Source organism: Toxorhynchites rutilus, chromosome 1, assembly GCF_029784135.1.
Source record: "Toxorhynchites rutilus septentrionalis strain SRP chromosome 1, ASM2978413v1, whole genome shotgun sequence".
NCBI lineage: Eukaryota > Metazoa > Arthropoda > Insecta > Diptera > Culicidae > Toxorhynchites > Toxorhynchites rutilus.
Window position 1 is genome coordinate 53,360,275 of NC_073744.1, and position 13,080 is coordinate 53,373,354.

A 13,080-nucleotide genomic window follows, 5' to 3' on the forward strand; every position below is an offset into this window, starting at 1 on the left:
ATACAATCATTTATTGCAAAAAAAACAAATTTCTGCATAACTCAAAAAGTAATCAAACAAATAGAGCCAAATTTGGCATGTTGAGGTTCTAGGGTGCAATAAATGTTGCTACGGTGCTTATATACTCTTCCCCTCTTTCTAATGGAGGAGCCGCCATATAAATGAAACACAAATTTATGCATTGCTCGGAAATTGATCAAGCAAACGAAACCAAATTTGGCATGTGAAGGTTTTTAGGTGCAATAAATGTCTTTTTTAGGAGTAGATTAGGGTGGACTAAAAGATCAATCACTGAACTCTGTTCTGCGATTGGACTCATGAACGTGCGCTTTGTAAGAAAACGTGGATGTGATAACGAAAAATAAATTTTGGACGGGACGCGCGACTTTTTTTTCGCTTCCAAACTTGAAAAAGTCACTCGCCGGGCAGACATTCAGACGGATTAAATAAGTTGGAGCATCTTTTAGTCAAGTGAATCGAGCTAAAAGGAGACGATGTTGAGAAATAAATCGCCACTATTCCAATTTTTTTGTTTTTTTAGTAGGCTACATCTAGGTACATTTTATACAGATATCAATAAAGATTTTCTGGTTTTTTGAGATCAAAAACACAGATTTTATCATGGCATCACCACATGATGATCAGTATCGAAAGCTATTATTTAGTGCCAAGGTGACTAATTGAATAATTATAACCCAGCGGAATGAGCAGTGTATCACGCCAAATTGGGACGATAATTTTCGCCTCGCGTGTTCATCAACAATTCGACTTGCCGTCGGCTGTGTAAATTAATGAACAACCGCGTGTTGTAAACTTGAATTGAATTTTGATTGCATCCCTCTCCAGATACATTTTGGATAGGAAATCAATCGCAAAGTTGTTCTTCTAGCCATCGCTCGAAATCCATACCGCTTGGTATTGAGCGGAGCTTACTGGCTGTAATACGTAGCTTGATCCAATTGCGTGCTTAGAGCAACGCAGTGTTGCTTGGTGCGGCTCTTCACCATCCGGATCCCGCCGCCGAGAGGAAATGGACCCCGAAAGTGGACAGTGTTTGACAGCGCAGCCATTCCGGTGGAAACGTCCAGCCGGCGAACGTATGTTATATACGACGACAGCTTCCGCGGATACGAAAATTGCGTTTCGCTCATCATCAAAGATGAATGAACGAATGATATCCTCTGGGCACGAGCAGTCTTCCTGCCGCACACCATTGTCCACTGTCGCATCTCCACGGCGGGTACATAGGTGCAACAATTATTAGCTTCCGAAACATACCGCTTCGGAATGCCTGGTCGCAGTTTGTTCCCAGCAGACGATGATGCATCATCGTTTGCTTAATTTCTCAGTTCGATGTTGCGCCGCTTTGATACTCACAGGCTACTCATTCGTGCAATACCGTGAATGATCACTCTATTGACTGGGGTCGGGGAAAAGCAGACACTCTGAGAACTTATATCTGCAACTGTAAACATGCAAGTCATAACATATCATCGGCATGATTCGATACTTGCGGATCCAAAAACGTACCAACCGAGTGTAATAAATCAAATGGCCGTTGGGAGGTCCTCTCCAGCATCGCTCCACCCGCGTCGTGGAGAGAGGGCAGGAAATTGTATGTAGGGTTAAACAGAGCCGGGCGCAAGTGGAAAACATTCTGATAATTGATATTCATGGCGGCGATGAGCCTCCGGTAGGTGATTTATGGGCCACATCTTTGCATAAGCCGAGAGTCATTAGGTGGATGATGATGAGTCGGCATTAGTGAAATGACTTCCGAACAACTTTTCGGCCGCAGGATGTGATACTAATACCACCAGATGGATTCAGGCTTCCTCTGTGGCTCAGGGGGCGGGGGGGTTGCTTCCCTCGAGTGTGGGAAAGGATAGATGGGGCATTCCTGAATGCGTTCATTGTCGGACTGAACGCACCGGAAACAATCAGATCAACTGACTTGCGTTTCGTGTCACTAACAAAAACAGAGCAGAGTATTCCATTTGAGTGTTAATGTTTCAGAGGTGTTTAGTCTATTTCTTAGGATGCATCAATTTCACAGTCTTCACAAAGGAAATGTGAAACAAATATTGCAAAAATATAAAAACCAGATTTTCTACTTTATTTAAACTTTTGCCCACCTAGTGAAATCAGACCTACTGGTGACTTTTTTCCATCGATCACTTTCTTTTCTTGGGTTCTAGCATTGTCTCCGGGTCAAAAGTTAAAGTGCAATGCATTTCATGACGGATGCTGTGTTATTCGGTGGGAAACTGAAGTAAATTTGTTACGCAGCGATTACTGTCGTCACACAAACAATTCGTTTTTTTGCTGCCGTTTTACAAAGGCATAATTTGTGGATTAATTAGAGTCTAGATAGTGGGCAATCAACAGTACATGTGAATACCGAGAGTTAATTTGAAAATCTGCTCATTTTTTAACTGTACGAAAAATGAATTAAATGTTTTTTTAGATGACGAAAAATGACGAAACTATGCAATTTTTTTTTCAATTTTTTGATTCATCATTTCGGATATTATTTGCGAATACGTCGAAATTTCATGAATAACTCTTTAGTAAATAGTTCCGGGGGCCCTGAAAAGGTTTAATGGCTTGCGTGATTTTGTAGAATCATTTCGAGAAGCAACGATTCTTACGCCTTTGCGAGAACAATACACTAATTGGTCATATGTCGCAATTTGTTTCTTTATATCAATGCACGCATTGAACTGAGTATTTAACGAGAGGCATCTTCCGTGTATCGCTGTTCAACAAGCATCAAACACGCGTCTAACAGATGCACACAGTTGCAGCGATAAAAATGAAACTTCGCGAGAATTACCGTTTATAAAAGCAAGAAAGATCCTGAGAGTTTTTCCTCAGAGGAGATGCAATGCTTATACGCTAGAGACTGCTTACTTACTATGCAAGGCTGGAGGTTACTTCGTAAATATTCTCTTTCCGGTATCCCTCTTCGTTGTTTCTATTCTAGCGGCTAATAAGTTGCCCGTTATTGACAGCTCTGTTTGAGAAAGTACACAAATGGACAGAACAAATGTATGGGGAAATGGGAATGCTTCCAATTTTCATCAATTTAAACCATATACAGACAGTGGGATTGTAATGTATAGCATATAAAACAAATCTTCGAAAAATTTCGATTCGATTGAACGAACGCGAACGGATGCGAACGGATTCTAACGGTTTTCATCGTTAGAATCCGTTCGCAGCAAAAATAGTTATTAACGTTAACTTGATTTCATTAAAACGTGACCTGTTTTCTGATATGGCACCCTTAATGAAATACGTAGTCTTACGTCAAAACTCTCTGGTATTAAATCTTTTTCCATTTGTTGCTTTCCGCAAATGATGACGTAATTTTTCATATATTATTTGTCGCTCTGCACTTGTCTGTGTAGAGGTTATTCGCTGTAGCTAGAACGTGATGATATATGCGGTTCACACTTGTATGCAGACTTCGAAAATGGTGTGCGATGTTTGGTACAGCTCGGATATGCAATCAACAGGCTTTGTCCCTCGCTTCGCTTTATTCATTTGGTTCAACAAAAGTGAATACTGTTATTAGGTCAAGTATTTGCATCATCCATCCATTTTAGGTTATATATTCGTGAATGGTTACTTGCATGACACATTGAGTATCATTCAGTATTGACAGATATCCAAACAGTGGTTCAGTTAGACCACCGGGCAGCGGAGACAGTTGATATGATCATATTTGTGTTATTTATAGTCTAACAGCCCAATGTTTCTTGAAGAACAGAGCAGTTGTATGGATGAATCGATCTCCATCACTGATGATAGTTGCGTGGACATAGTTATTCTATGACAACACTAAGATGGTCAATTGAGGGCCTTGAGCTTGAACTCACGATCGATCGCTTAGTAAGCGAACGCACAACCAATGTGGCTAAGAAGACCTCCTTTGCTCTCTGTCTGTGTCTGTTTCTGTTTCTGTTTCTGTTTCTGTTTCTGTTTCTGTTTCTGTTTCTGTTTCTGTTTCTGTTTCTGTTTCTGTTTCTGTTTCTGTTTCTGTTTCTGTTTCTGTTTCTGTTTCTGTTTCTGTTTCTGTTTCTGTTTCTGTTTCTGTTTCTGTTTCTGTTTCTGTTTCTGTTTCTGTTTCTGTTTCTGTTTCTGTTTCTGTTTCTGTTTCTGTTTCTGTTTCTGTTTCTGTTTCTGTTTCTGTTTCTGTTTCTGTTTCTGTTTCTGTTTCTGTTTCTGTTTCTGTTTCTGTTTCTGTTTCTGTTTCTGTTTCTGTTTCTGTTTCTGTTTCTGTTTCTGTTTCTGTTTCTGTTTCTGTTTCTGTTTCTGTTTCTGTTTCTGTTTCTGTTTCTGTTTCTGTTTCTGTTTCTGTTTCTGTTTCTGTTTCTGTTTCTGTTTCTGTTTCTGTTTCTGTTTCTGTTTCTGTTTCTGTTTCTGTTTCTGTTTCTGTTTCTGTTTCTGTTTCTGTTTCTGTTTCTGTTTCTGTTTCTGTTTCTGTTTCTGTTTCTGTTTCTGTTTCTGTTTCTGTTTCTGTTTCTGTTTCTGTTTCTGTTTCTGTTTCTGTTTCTGTTTCTGTTTCTGTTTCTGTTTCTGTTTCTGTTTCTGTTTCTGTTTCTGTTTCTGTTTCTGTTTCTGTTTCTGTTTCTGTTTCTGTTTCTGTTTCTGTTTCTGTTTCTGTTTCTGTTTCTGTTTCTGTTTCTGTTTCTGTTTCTGTTTCTGTTTCTGTTTCTGTTTCTGTTTCTGTTTCTGTTTCTGTTTCTGTTTCTGTTTCTGTTTCTGTTTCTGTTTCTGTTTCTGTTTCTGTTTCTGTTTCTGTTTCTGTTTCTGTTTCTGTTTCTGTTTCTGTTTCTGTTTCTGTTTCTGTTTCTGTTTCTGTTTCTGTTTCTGTTTCTGTTTCTGTTTCTGTTTCTGTTTCTGTTTCTGTTTCTGTTTCTGTTTCTGTTTCTGTTTCTGTTTCTGTTTCTGTTTCTGTTTCTGTTTCTGTTTCTGTTTCTGTTTCTGTTTCTGTTTCTGTTTCTGTTTCTGATTCTGTTTCTGTTTCTGTTTCTGTTTCTGTTTCTGTTTCTGTTTCTGTTTCTGTTTCTGTTTCTGTTCCTGTTTCTGTTTCTGTTTCTGTTTCTGTTTCTGTTTCTGTTTCTGTTTCTGTGTTATGTTCTGAAGTAAAAAACAGGGCACGTTTTAACGAAATATTTTTAACGTTAATAACTGGCTTTGCTGCTACCATATTTTGATGATCTGCATACCAAATGAATCAGAAATTTTCTAAGATTTGTTTGATTCCCTATTTCGTAAATGGTTAATTACAGAAATTGGATGAAAATTGGAAAATTGTTCTTACTTATTCGTGCTGTCAATAACGAGCAGCTAATGTATCTTCTTCTTCTTCTTTTTATTTTGTTTCAGAGAGGCTTTAAACTTTGCAGTTCATTCGCCTCTATAGAACTAATGTTGCAGAAAGACAAATTGTTTTTATATCATTGCGCGCGTCAATCGCTCGCTCGAAATGAAAATGCAGCGTTCGTTTTCAATTTATTGAGTATAAACAATCAATTCATTATTCCAGATCACAGCATCCACTATTCATCGGTCTTCCAGCTAGCGATCAGACAGCAGCGAAGCTTTTCAAATGGCCATTCTGAAGGCCATGAGTTTAGTTCAGTTTTTTAATTGGCCTTGAGGCTAGAGGTGATTGAAAAACCTCTATAATTCAAAACATCATCACCATTCCAGTTGCACTATCACTCCAGCTAGCAGAGTTCAGTCTTTCTCACTGCTGATGTCACACACAGTGGTTTTGCTCAAAACCACGGGTGGAAGAATGGAAGATAGATATCGCACACAGTGGTGCAAATTTGTTCGGTGGAGACATCGTATCGATTTCCATGCCGTTTAACGGATAGACATTTCGAAAAAAAAGATAAAAGGTGTATGAGTGATGTTTATTTGTTTGTTTATTCGATCCGAAAAATTGTTTCAATAGCTCAAAAATGAAAGAAAACATAGATATGAATAGCACATACAATTTCCAACAAGTCGACAATACATCGGAAGATGGGCACTTTTACAGGGAAAAAGTTCTTCGAACAACAACTTTTTCATGTTTTGACGTAGGATTACGTCTTTCGGGAACATATTGAGGTACAAATTGGAAATCGAAAATCGAGTACATCGTGAAAATTGTCCAATTTAAAACGCTTATTGCTCAGTCATTTCATGTTGGATTGATGAAATTTTTGCATCAATCGATTTCGGCACTCCATAACAATTTTTTATGTTGAAGAAAATAATATATGTCATGAAACTTACTATCGAACAATTGAAAAATCTCAACTCCTATCCTAACGGAAATACCCACTTCTGATTGGTCGAGATTGACGACACATGCGGCGGGTCTCTAACAGAGACATCAAAACCAGGCTTCCTGAGAGAAATCGGCATTGCAAATACATGAAAGTAGGAGGAGCTTTTGTTTATACCGAAATGTATTCCCTAACAGAGACATCCAAACCAAGCTGCCTCGGAGAAATCGATATTGCAAATATATGCAAGTCGGGGGCATTTTTGTATTGCAAGTAAGGTGAGTGATACGATTAATTATAGCACATAAAATTTAAATTTGGAACTTTAATGTTGGCTGCTTCGTGAAATTTCATATCAATAAACGATCGTGTATTGTAAAAGTGAAGAAATATTACAAAAAGTCATATCCTGATATCCTGATATGCTTTACATATAGTATTAGGTGTTGTTAGTACAATAAAAATTCGCATTGGGTTGAATAAACACTCAGAAAGTAAAAATTATAAAAGAAAATTACCTTTTCAATTTCAAGTTTGTTTTCTCTGTATTAAAGTAACATGTTTCTACTGATGAGAAAAATTGATAATTGTGTTCGGTATTGGTAATTATATTATATTACATTGGTGATTTTTTTTTCTTTATTTCATCCATACATATCACAGGAGGCATCTCGTCTAGGATCGCAGAGGTCGGTTTTCATTATATCCCGTTCCACTTCGGTATTTTTTATCTGATACGCACCATCCAACGACTGTTTATCATCCTTCTGTCATCATCACGGTAAACACTGGTGGAGTGAACTAACAATATCCAACAACTATCGAAATATTGAACTCCCGGCCCCGTCAGGTTGACGCCATATGAGCCTTAATAAAAATATATATTTTGGATAAAAAAAAATCCAACAACTAAACAAAATGGCCCTTTTCAGGGCCACCAAATCATTACCAAAGAGTTTAACGATGTAATTCTTCAAACATATTAATCTACAGATAGCCTAACGGAATCCTATGTCAACTATGCGGTCGTGTCTCGGACACAATCCTCCTGTGACTTTTTCTTTGAAAAATGACTATTAATGTTTAATTTGTAGCATTTGTATGTATAAATTATCGCGATTCAAATGTTCTGCAAACTTTTTTTATATTTAGAAACATGTCAAACGCAATAATTTACACACAAACATGTAACGTGTAGAACTTTTTTTGTAGGGGTCTCCATACAAAAATGCCCTATATTCCAGAAACTATAAAAGATAGGAAGTTGACGTCTTCGACGAAAGTTTATATTTTAATAAGATCTGAAACTTTGTCGAATACACTATATTACTATTTTGACTTTAAACAAAATTAGTATTAGTTGTATTTTTTTTCAAAGAAAACACGAAAAAGTTGTTGATCCAAAAACTTTTTCCCTGTAAAAGTGCCCATCTTCCGATGTATGGACGACATGTTGGAAATATGAGGACTATTCATATAATATTTTTTAAAAATTTAAAAAAAATCGAATTTTAATTTTTAAAATATTTATTTTTCAAAAAAAGACGGGTGGGTAAGGTCGGGGACATAACCGGAGTGACGTAGGACTATACAAAGGGGGCAGCTTTTGTTAAATATATATTTTAAATATATTGTTTTATTTTCTTCTCCTACGTGAATACCTACCTATCTACCTGAATAATGGATTAGTTTACTGTTTACTCTTTATGAACATGTTGATGGTTCTGAAAAGAACCTTTGGTGTTGTGTTTTTGTTATCACTCGATATTCCCATCTTGTTCGGTTAAACCTTCCTGTTTAGCTATTGCGTTTGCCACTCGCCACAGCTTTCAAAGTTGGAAAATTTCTTCCCATCCAGCTTGTGACATATTGTTCAGTAAATTACATTTAATGCGACGTGCCGGAGAAACACTTTGCCACTCACTGAAACTAATTGTTGCCTTGATGAGCGCCGAACCGAAGCTGCTTTGTTTTTGATGCGGGTTTTCTGATTGTCGTGAGCAGCTTTGCAAGCCAACTCGAGCACTCCGACGGCCTCTATATACTCTATAATTGCTGTTAGGTATACTGCTGCTCCGGCACCAATCCGTTCGGCCTAGTTACCCTTGCGGAGCAATCAGTGAATGCGACCAACAGGGAACTGGAGACCTGCACGGTTCGAGTGAGACTTTGCCTTTCCCTTAACTTGTCCTCCTTTGTTACGTCCAGGATGCCGATGCCGTACAACCACACGGGTTTACGGTTTGAAAGAAAATAAGATATTTTTTTGGGGTCCGCGTGTTTTATACTCTAGCGGTACACACTCACAGGATAGAGACAAATCGGCAGACTCAGCCAGAGGGGCGAGTCCAACGAGACGAACGAATGAGCGTTAAAAGAGAGCGATGGCAAAAAAATACATTCATTACGATTTGTTCGCTCGTTGGATTCACATGCAGGCTAAAAAGGGTCCTTTTCAGGATCACAAAATTATCTTCAATCTAAAGAGTTTATTGTTTTGTTATCACTCGATATCCCCATCTTGTTCGGCTAAACCTTTATGTTTAGCGATTGCATTTGCCAATCGCCACAGCTTTCACACCTGTAATTGAACATTTGCGATGACAGTGGTACAGTGTCGACTTTCAATGTGGGGTCATAATTTGGACCCCGAACTCTATGTTAACAAAAATGTCCAACTAAATATGTCGCATTACAGGTCCGTCCAATTAGCTAAATGTCGAGATGAGTGTAAATTACTGTACTTTCAATCTAGAAGCAATTTTAGAATTGGTGAAAATCAATAAGCTCAGAACAACTGCCAAATTCACATACTCATCATATCCTGGTAAACAAATTATAAAAAAATCAATTTGTGTTTTATATATTATATATTTTATATATTTGTTTTATTATTATTTTGGATATTGTTTTAGAAAGCATTGAACTGTATTTCCTAAACTCTTTTTTGGAAGGTTTAATGGCCCTGAAAAGCGCCTTGTTTTAAGGAATGGTTCCAATTTAGAAAACTTAGTACTCGTGGTTTTGAAAAAAAACATTTCGAACGCCTTCGATGCCGCTTTGTTCTGGATTTGCCACCAAAGCAGTTTGTATAAAGAACAAACTTTTTTCTTCTGCTACCTGATGCCATTTTGCGATTGCGTTTGCCACTCGCCACTCGCTGCAACTGCCTGTTGTTGTCTTGATGTCCACCGAACCGAATGTGTTCTGTTCCGAATGCGGGTTTTCTTATCGTTGCGAGCAGCTTTGCCAGCTAACTCGATCACTTCGGCGGCCGAAACTATATAACGCCGGCTAGGTGGACTGGTGCACTGGTACTAACGCGCTCGGCCTAGCTACCCTTGCGGGGAACTCCAGATCAACACGCTTTCCCTTCACTTTTCCTCCTTTACCATGTCCAGACATGGCTGCTTGTGTTGGTTTGTTAATGTGATGTGATGCGAAACGATGTGGTGTACGGTTTGAATGAGAATGATCGTTACGGCAGCGGAGCGGGGATTTTTAAGCTGACTGGCTGGCTCGAGAGTTACGCATGTGTGAGACTGCGACCAATGTTTCGTTAATTTTTTCTTTTTCCTTTCCAATCGTGCTTCATTCTATTTCGCTGCTGCTCTGGTTGCCCGTTTTGGTCGGTACGATTTGAGGAGCACAAAATGGACCAATCAAAAATGGGCACATAGTGCATTTTGACAATGCTTGATATTTCACAATTATTCAATTATTTATCTCAATAAAAATGAAATGTTATTCGTTATGATAGATGCGTAGATATATTTCCTATCAATTGATGCAAAAACCTTTCCGATCTATTGAGAAATGCTCGAGTTATAAGCGTTCCAAATCTTGCATTTTTTCCTACTTGTTCAGTGCCTAGATTTCCATTTCACCCCCTATATCTTCCGGTTAGACGTAGTCCTACGTCAAAAATATTATTTTTTATGAAAATTTAAATAATTTTCTACATTTCATCCTTTGACTCGAATTTTGTAGGTATTATTGTTTTCAATTATAATTTTTTATGAAAAATCAAGAAACTTTTTTTTGGCCTTCTCAAAAAAGTTGTCTAATACTTTTTGGAATATTTCAAGTATGCAAAATTTGCTTCAACGACCCTTGTGTTTACATAGTCGAGTTGGCATGAAATTCGTCTATTGCATTATTGTTAAAAGATAGATAAACAAATAATGGTAAAATGGATAGTGAAAATAATCTTTGTTTTATTTTTCCGGGGCTCGGAAATCAGTGACGGCAGTGAAAGACAAGAAATCCCAGCCTAGTGGATTGTCGAATATTGTTTTAGTTTACAGTTCCGCATGTTTCTGATAAGCATGCACTTAAATTCCAAACATCACTTGAATTTGTTGTCCTGACGTTTTATTCCGTATAAATAAATGCACATCACACACACATACAAAATGCGCTTTCCTTGTGTCATCCGTCCCAGTCTGCCATTATCATAAAGCAACATACTTAATCTATACACGAGTGTTATCAGATCTTAATTTATTCTTCAATATTCGCTCGAAGCCGGGAACTGTGAAATAATCACCGGAACGTACTCGTCAAACTGGGCTACGAAGAAATTGCCCGCGATCGGATGACCCAGACTGTAACGGTAAGCGAATTCACGCACGGAAAATCTCAAGCGGGGTGTTCGGTTCCTGCAACAAAACAAACAGAGAGAGGGCAGTAGTGAACGTAACAATTTGTCACACTGAAATTGACTCACTTTCCGGAGACCCGAGGCACCTCGGAGTAATCGTTGCGACATTGCTGCTGGTAAAGTAGAAAGATGTATCGATGGTACCCAGTTCCCGAGCGAGGAAACGTGGCCAAATATTCGACCAGGATCTCGCCCTGCTCCACATGCTTCCCGGGAATGTTACCAACCAACCAGTGGACGAACTCTCTGTTCGATGGTTCCGTTCGGCTGGGGGAGTCCGGATCGATCATTATTAGTGTGTATAAAACTCTTGGATCGGCACACCACTCGACTTTGGGCTCGAAGCGAACCTCTGTCGGGGTCAGTTCCTTGCCTGCATCGACAAGCTTCTTCGAGCGATAGGCAACCTATGGGACGAAACAAAACAAAAAAAAAAAAAGAGTAAAACCGCGATAAAAATGACTTCAACTCAAACCAACAAACCATGACACTGACCTTAGCGAAAACGAGCGGCGCGCGGTCTATCAACACCGGAACGATGTCGTGCTCGGTGAACATTTGATTGATATCAGCCTCCATTAATCCAACTCTACAGACAAGCACTGCGTCTTCGCGGGCGAACCGTTCGAAGTGCCACACTCTACTAGATTGCAGGCGCTTCCGCAAGCACCTCGGATCATCATCACTGAAGCCAACACACGAGTGGCGTTTGTTTACAGAATAAATGAACAACTGCCTTTCAAATTAGTTGATAACGCGACAACGAGCCTACAGACACAACTGGCGGACTTGCATCCGAAGTGACTGATTACGAGCGACGAGTGGGAACTTCGATTGCGCGGTCGCCGAAGTGAGGATCGGTAATTGGATGCAGCTTTGGGACGGTTCAGTTATTGTGATCAATCCGGTGGTGTTGATAAACTAGGATTAATATGTGAACAACGTTTAACTGGCCGTTTGGACGAACGCATGGCAGAATAATTTCATGTTTCTACAAATTAAAGTATATTGTTGGTAAAACTATCCAAAAAGTAATTGAAAAACCAAAAAAGGCAATTGTGTAAGGAAAGCTTTGATTTTTTTTTTGAAACTGAAGGTGACAAATAATAATTACCAGGGGCAAGAACTGCGAATTACGGAGAGTAATGCACTTTCGGCCAATTGATCAGACTTGGCGATCAAAGTTCCATTCTTTCTGTTTTTTATTCTTTCATGTTCGTTTCTTTGGTGTGAAAACACATTTATTTGAATAATAATATGAATTAATACATTATTCATATTTAGTCACTGCCTTCTCTCATCTTTCCAACATTTTGCGGATTCCGTCGCGAATGAAGCGTTAATCTTTTGAAGCCAAAAATGAATGCAGTCAGTTTTAGATATTGTTCTGATGTGAAGGTCGAGCGTTGTCATGATGAAGTATTATCGGCTCGTGTCTGATCGCATAATCTGGACCTTTTTCGGCAATAGCTCGCTTTAAATGGATCAATTGTTGATAGGCTTTACGTACGATCTTTTAGTTTTGGATTGCATAGTGAATCCATTATTCGTCCCGGTATTGATTCGATGCAAGAAAGCCACAAGAGGGTTGTGTCCAAGACATGACCGCATAGTTGACGTAGGATTCCGTTAGGCTATTTGTTGCATGCTGGTTTCGGATATGTTTGTAAAACTCTTTGATAATGATTTGGTAGCCCTGAAATGGTGATTAGTCGTTGGATGGTGGCGTATCACGACAGAAGATGCAGAAGTGGAATAAGATATGATGAAAACCGCCTTATGTGGCCTTAGACGAGATGGCTCCTGTGTTCTGTATGGATGAAATAATGGAAAAACTTGCCAATGTAATGTAGTAAATTATCATTATCGAACACAACTATCAATTCTTCTAACCACAAAAAACATGTTACATTATTATATAGAATATTTCAAATGGAAAAGACAACTTTTTTTCATTATGTTTATTTTCTGAGTGTGTTTATTCAACTCATTGCCATTTTCGCTTCAAAACCAACGGAACACGATGCTATATGCCTCAAGGCGAATTTCAGCTGGACTGACAGCACCTAATACGATTTGTAGAGCATATGGGAAAATCTCATTTTGGAATATTCCTTCACATTT

General features: G+C 38.6%; 2 protein-coding genes across 10 annotated transcripts in view; one reads left to right on the forward strand and one right to left on the reverse strand.

Moving 5' to 3' along the window:
- LOC129766800 (cadherin-87A) overlaps positions 1-13,080 on the forward strand; it is a 722,345-nt gene that overhangs the window by 198,996 nt on the left and 510,269 nt on the right. The gene's annotated exons all lie outside the window — the stretch shown is intronic.
- LOC129766881 (protein D3-like) lies at positions 10,651-11,641 on the reverse strand. The gene is made up of 3 exons (XM_055767486.1): positions 11,452-11,641; positions 11,023-11,363; positions 10,651-10,954 (listed from the first exon to the last, which is right to left on the reverse strand). The coding sequence occupies exons 1-3, from the start codon at positions 11,533-11,535 to the stop codon at positions 10,804-10,806; spliced, it is 576 nt and encodes a 191-aa protein (XP_055623461.1). The 5' UTR covers positions 11,536-11,641; the 3' UTR covers positions 10,651-10,803.

Coding starts and splice junctions, on each gene's coding strand:
- LOC129766881 (XM_055767486.1), bottom strand. CDS start 11,535: ATGGAGGCTGATATCAATCAAATGTTCACCGAGCACGACATCGTTCCG. Junction 11,364..11,451: donor CGCCGCTCGTTTTCGCTAAG/GTCAGTGTCATG, acceptor TTCGTCCCATAG/GTTGCCTATCGCTCGAAGAA. Junction 10,955..11,022: donor GTGCCTCGGGTCTCCGGAAA/GTGAGTCAATTT, acceptor GTTTTGTTGCAG/GAACCGAACACCCCGCTTGA.